A 6,700-nucleotide genomic window follows, 5' to 3' on the forward strand; every position below is an offset into this window, starting at 1 on the left:
GCCTGCTTGCTGGTCGAGCGATTTCAGTTGGGGCGATAGCAAAATAAACAAGGGAGATCCGGGTTGGTGGGAGAGCGAGGCCGAGGGCGTTCCCCGGCTCGCGGGGTCAGAATGCGGAGAAAGCTCTTTCGTTCGTACGGGAACGCTTGCTATGCAGGCTATCCGTTATCCACCGCAGCAGTCAGCTCCCCTTTTTTAGGTGACAGTGACAAGTTACGAGTGTGATTCATTACATGCAGGGAATAGGGTCTCTAAAAAGTGGATGGCCTCATCGAGAAGTTTCTCCAGATCCTCGACTGACGATAAAGGAAATGTCATACTTCAGATACTTCAGGCACGAGTTATAATTGAGTTTAAGCTACATACTCATTCATATAATAATCTAAATGTGTACTGTACAATTGACTACTATTTGTTTTGTTTTTACTTCGAATGCATGGGGCGTAACGAACATTTTTCATCGAGTACGCACCGAAGATAAAGTAAAATCGCTTGTGGTCCTTGTGAGGTTTGGGGGCATGCCCCAGGAAATGTTTATTTTTAAGGGCTCGGAAATGCCACTTCCCTCAATTTGCAAGGAACAAGGAAACAGTCTCATAAATCAAAACAAGGAAGAACGTTGAGTAATTAGTAAATTGTTTTGTTTATATGTCAATGTGTGGGATAATTTATAGTGGGTTTAATGAGAAGATTTTCGCCAATATATTTTTTTCTGGATGTATGCGATCGTTACGCTTCTATCAAAATACCACCTTTCCAGACTTTTCAGTCCGTGACCCATTTGCTTGAATTAATGAATGAGGCATTGTCTTTGGGAAGTTATTTCAGAAAAGTAAATAGAGCGTTGAGAACTTTTTAGTTTTACATTTGGTAAAGCGAGATCAATATACGAAACTAGCGAGGCCCTGTTGGGGTTTTAGGATTATGGATTATTAGAGGATTTTAGAGAAGGGATACGAATGATTGGCCACTAAATTTAAAGAGTACGGATTATTCGTGTCTCATTTTAAAATTATGGATTATCATCGGTCATAATGGCATAGATTGCTTTTTACATAAAACAGTATGAAAGGCCTAAAAATAGTCATAAAAAAGATGACGAATGTTTTTTTTTTTTTGTTTTTTATCTCCAGGAACCTTTCTAGTGCTCCCAGTCAAAATTCTGAGATAGCATCGCAGTAGTAATCCCGTTAGTCGCTAAGTACTTCCGGTGATATTTTATATTAAAAAACTTAAAAAAAAACTCCGGTACATCTCATTGAGTTTCCGTCTGTTGTTCTACCCATGCCAGGAATGTGATAATGTTAGAACACCTTGTTCTCCAATAGCCCAATTTATATATTGTTTTAGAATTTTATTTTATGGACATTTGTTTTTACATATATTGGGATATTTTCTCTCGGATACGGATTATTTCCAAAATTTACCTGGATTATGGATTATTCCTCCCACCTCCCCCAGAAAAAACTAGGGCCTCACGTCTGCCTCGCACTTTTGGCGCATGGCAGAAGAAGCTTCTTTCCCCAGTCTCACTCAGCGTCTTCAAAGACTCGCTCCAGCGTTCTGAAAAGGCGCCACAGCTGAGTTTTCCCCTTCTAGAAGTTCCTTTGTGAAGTCGTGTAAAGCTCCATGGCAAAAAATACTGCTGATATAAAGAGTCACACTTCAGGCACGTGTAAAACGCGTTTATAGTAACCTGAGAATCATCTGACCATTGCACAATTCAAAGTGAAATGACGAAGACGCAAACGATTTGTCCGTGTAACGACAACGTGTGATGACTTGTTCGGTTCACCGGGTCGTTCACCGGCAAATTAGATATGGCGAGTTGTTTCCGTTCCCGTGGTTTGGCAAAGCCTCTCATATTTTGCACATTATGCGCCATTGCGGACTTCTTACTATCTGGTGTGTTGCTAATTCGTGGCAGGGACATTTCTACATTTAATCAACGTTTACAAATCGACGAATTCAAATTTTGTTCGTCCAGTTTTGATTTGTGGATCCTGTCGTTGGTTCGATTATGTACATTATTGGGTGCCTCTTTTGGGGTGCTGTTCGCCAAACGCAAAATGGACGCAGTTTCCAGGATCAATAACCTCAAGAAGCCTTGGCTTTATTGTGGTATCGCAGTCGTGGTCTTCGTTGTGGGAAAGTTTCTTCTGAGCACAGAATGTAGCTTGGACAGCAACCCCAAGATTTGGCTGTGGGCTTTCATGGGATGGACTGTAGGCAGTACAGTAATGGCATATGGTCTGTGGTACCTGCTTTGTAAACTCAAATTCATTGGCATGTCTACAGAACAAGAAATTGGCTCAATACAAGAACGAGAGAGCCTGCTTCATGTTGATGATTTTGACGATTCAGATGATAGAGCATCTAGTGATGAAAACCCCACTAAGAAGGAGAAAGAAGGTAACATTTCTGCTTGGAGACTTCTGTCCTATTGTAAACCAGACATCCCTTACATTTCTTTGGCATCTTTGTTTCTTTTGCTAGCAGCAACTGGTGAAATCTTTATTCCCTATTACACTGGAGAAGTTATAGACAGCATTGCAATTGAGAAAAACAAGGCTAAATTTATGACTTCTATTCTTATCATGACACTGATTTCACTGGGTACAGCAATTGCCACTGGTTTACGAGGTGGTTTGTTTACACTGATTGCTGCAAGGTTTTCCAAAAGAATCAGCAACTTTTTGTTTGCTTCAATTGTAAAACAGGAAATTGGATTCTTTGACAATACAAAGACCGGAGAGGTAGTCTCGCGTCTGACCTCTGACACAACAAAAATGTCAGATCAAGTTGGATTGAACATAAATGTTTTTCTTCGTAACTGTGTCCAATCCACTGGAACATGTGTCTTTATGTTTAAACTTTCATGGAAGTTAAGCATTGTTACGTTAATTGGCCTCCCTCTTGTTGCATTTATCTCTGAAATTTTCGGAAATTACTTCAAAAAACTTTCAACACAAGTACAAGAAGCAACTGCCAAAGCAAATGAAATTGCAGCAGAAGTAATTTCTTCAATGAAGACTGTGCGAAGCTTTGCTAATGAAGATGGTGAGTACAAACATTATGAGAACAAACAAGAAGCTATATATCGACTCAAAATGAAGGAATCATATCTCTATGGAGGCTACAGATGGTGCACAGAAATCCTTACACTTACCCTTGACGTTGTGGTTCTGCTTTATGGTGGCCATTTGGTACTTGAAGGAGAACTTAGTGGAGGAAACCTTGTGTCATTCATATTGTACCAATTGCAGCTTGGCTTCTACATCAGTGAAATTGGAGATATTTATACAGGTCTTCTGGAAGCGGTGGGTGCTTCTGAGAAGGTATTTGAGCTCATTGACCGAAAACCTAAAATCCAGAACAATGGTATTGTCAACCCCAGTGAAGTTTTAGGTGAAGTCAGGTTTGAAAATGTTTCATTTGCATACCCCACAAGACCAAATATTTTAGTTTTAGACAAAGTATCTTTTAGTGTGACACCTGGTGAAGTGATTGCTCTTGTCGGTCCAAGCGGTGGTGGAAAGAGCACTTGCATAAGTCTTCTAGAACACTTCTATGAACCAACTTCTGGAGAAGTTCTGATTGATTCTATCCCTGTGAGGAATTTTGAGCACAAGTATCTGCACAGCAAAGTTGCCTTGGTTGGGCAAGAACCCGTTCTTTTTGCCAGATCAATCAAAGAAAACATTGCGTATGGTCTTGGGAATGGTGGCAACATTGATCAAACTTTAGTAGAACGTGTGTCCCATCTTGCCAATGCACATTCTTTTATCAGTGATATGTCAGAGGGTTATGACACTGAAACTGGGGAAAAGGGTCTGCAGCTATCGGGTGGGCAAAAGCAAAGAGTTGCCATTGCTAGAGCATTGGCGCGAAATCCACGAATTCTCCTTCTTGATGAAGCAACTAGCGCCCTTGATGCAGAGAGTGAACATCTTGTCCAGGATGCAATTTACAAGAATTTAGCTGGCCACACAGTATTGATAATTGCTCATCGCTTGAGTACCATAGAGAAAGCAGATAAGATTGTGGTTATTGACCAAGGTAGAGTCATTGCACAAGGCAAGCATAGAGAGCTTGTGGAACAGAATGGACTATATTCAAAGCTTGTGAAGCGCCAAATATTAGGTCTTGAAAAAAGGAATTGTTCAAGTGACAATACACAGCGGCTGGGACTTACACACAAGGATCATTCTGATTCAGATGGTGACAGTAGCAGTTCTGACCTTTCTTCTAGTCCACGTATTTCAGCTTTGTCTAAACATTAATCAGGCTATGGCAGGGGTTTCATTAAGGGCTGGGCATGGGGCAAATAGACCGACTGTGAGGACCATTTTGCTCCCCTGGTTTGACCATCTAGGGGAAAGTTTTTTTTATATATAAAGAAGTTTTATCCACCTGTGAAATCCAGTTGCCCTCCTGCTGATAACTTTAATGAGACCCCCTGGTAGTAATAAGGGCTGTTGCCAAAAAAAATTATGACTGAGCCAGTGTTATATACCAGTATTTGTTTATTTTTTATTTTATGCTAGCAGTGGCTTATTTTCCCCCTTCAAAAATAACAACAACAAAAACAAAAAAAAAACGACTGAGACTTGCTTGTTACTAGCTGCCACCTTGGTAATGACTGACTTAGTAATTTAATCCTTTAGGTTCTTAGTTGGAGAACAAGTTAAGAGTTAGCAAGATTTCGAACTTACCAATGTTAACAGCCAACTGTAAAATTCATGTGGACCAGCTTAAACTTTCACTACAGTTGACAATATTTAGATCCTCTGACTGAGGACTTACTTCTAGCTGTGTATGGCAGCTTGTTGATGTTCTCTGATATTGTAAAGTACCTTTGAACATTAGAATTCTGGTACTATAAAAATCTTTTATTATATTATATATAGTTAATAAGAATATTATTATTATTATATTATTATTTAATCCCTTTCATGACGATTGTCTACTCTTGTTCTTTGGCTAAAAATCCTTAAAGGCTTTGCATTCTGACTGAGATAATTCATAGTACATTTGTATTAATTAATTTATTGGTCTCATGACAAGTTCTGTGAACTTTGATCAGAGTGCAAAGCCTTAAAGGAACTACATCACAGGTTGCACATCTTGAAAAGTTTAGTCTAAATTAGTCTAAATAAAAATCTTTTATTATATTATATATAGTTAATAAGAATATTATTATTATTATATCATTTAATCCCTTTCATGACGTCATTTGTGATCCATGTTAATCTTCTGCATTTTAACCTTCGTTCTTCCTTTGTGGTTTAATATTATCTCTTTTGTGTTTTTCTTTCTTGGTAAACAACTATTTTCAGCTTTCCTTCAATTAAAAGGTAAATTTTTATGTGGCCAAAAGAACTCAAAATACCATGAGTGAGCTCCTTTAAGCCAGGGCTCGAAAAAAGTGCTGTCCCATTGTCCTGGACAAGTAGATTTTCCTTCTGGTCAAGTAACTTTTCACTCTCACTTGCCTGATGGGCAAGGTATCAAGCAAGTAATCTGCCAACTAGATCATTAAAAGAGCAAACTACGACTTGCCATGGGCAATCAAAATGTGAGAGCTACCCTTGCCAAGGGCAAGCTGGAATTCAAGTTTTTTGGGGCCCTGTAAGATCCATGGTTTTCTTCCTTTTGAGAACGTAGAAAAGGTTGTGTTAAGCTGAACGAGGCAGGTGGTTGCAATAATTTATTTTCTGCGAATTTCCTGTATACCTACTCAGCTACTACTTCCATCTACAGCTTTTAAGACCAAACTGTTGGGATATTTTTCATCCTTTGATCTTTTCCAGGGATAGCTGTGCACTTGAGATGCTTGCAGCTTTATTTGATGTTAAGTATCACACAGGAGAGACATTTTGATATGTAATTTAATTAAAAGTGCATTTATATGCATAAATTACAAACATTTTCTGTTGACTATACTGGTCTAGCCAGTTTTACAGCACCTATTCTCTCTACTCAGGCCCCAGTTGAGCACTCAAAGGGTGGATAATGCGAACCACCGGATAAATCACTATTCAGAGGATAGCATAGTAGAACCAAAACTTATCCACTGGATAGCAATTTATCTGGTGGATAGTGTACCAAAACTGCTTTTAGAGGTATCAAAACCGCTTTTTTAACTCCTAAAAGGTACGGTGAGTACCCCGGCCCCTACCTTTTTGTATGGGAGTCCCCCCTGCCCCGCGGCCTTTTTCTCCCAGAATTCTCAATTTCATGGTGCTTACCATAAGGCCTCTGGGACAGAGATTACAATAGCCTCCTTGGACTAATATGGGAGGTGCGGTGACCTCATGGCTAGTGCACACTTCTCCGGATCGAGCAGTCCGGGTTCGAGCCCTGGCCAGAAACATTGTGTTGTGTGCTTGGGCAAGGCACTTTACTCAGACAGTGCCTCTCTCCCAGGTGTATAAATGGACACCGGCGAACTTAATGCTGGGGGTAACCCTGCAATGGACTAGCATCCGATCCAGGAGGAGTAGAAATACTCCTAGTTGCTTTATGCTACAGAAATCAAGATAAGCTCCGGCCTGATGGGCCACTTGGCTTGTATACAGACCTAACCTTTTACCCTCCTTGGGCTAATGGGCCATGACACTCGGTCAGAGATTCCAACCCCTTTTGAAGGAAAATGGGAAGACTCTTTTAGCACCAAAGGCGCCAGCCTCTAGGGGGT

At 40.1% G+C, this 6,700-nt stretch overlaps 1 protein-coding gene across 1 annotated transcript; it reads left to right on the top strand.

Moving 5' to 3' along the window:
- Positions 1-1,564: 1,564 nt before the first annotated feature.
- On the top strand, positions 1,565-6,610 carry LOC145465727 (ABC-type oligopeptide transporter ABCB9-like). Its single transcript, XM_081449497.1, has one exon. It carries the CDS (start codon positions 1,821-1,823, stop codon positions 4,281-4,283), a length of 2,463 nt encoding a protein of 820 aa, XP_081305623.1. The 5' UTR covers positions 1,565-1,820; the 3' UTR covers positions 4,284-6,610.
- The last annotated feature ends 90 nt before the right edge of the window (positions 6,611-6,700 follow it).

Source organism: Orbicella franksi, chromosome 13, assembly GCF_964199315.1.
Source record: "Orbicella franksi chromosome 13, jaOrbFran1.1, whole genome shotgun sequence".
In the NCBI taxonomy this organism is placed as follows: Eukaryota; Metazoa; Cnidaria; class Anthozoa; order Scleractinia; family Merulinidae; genus Orbicella; species Orbicella franksi.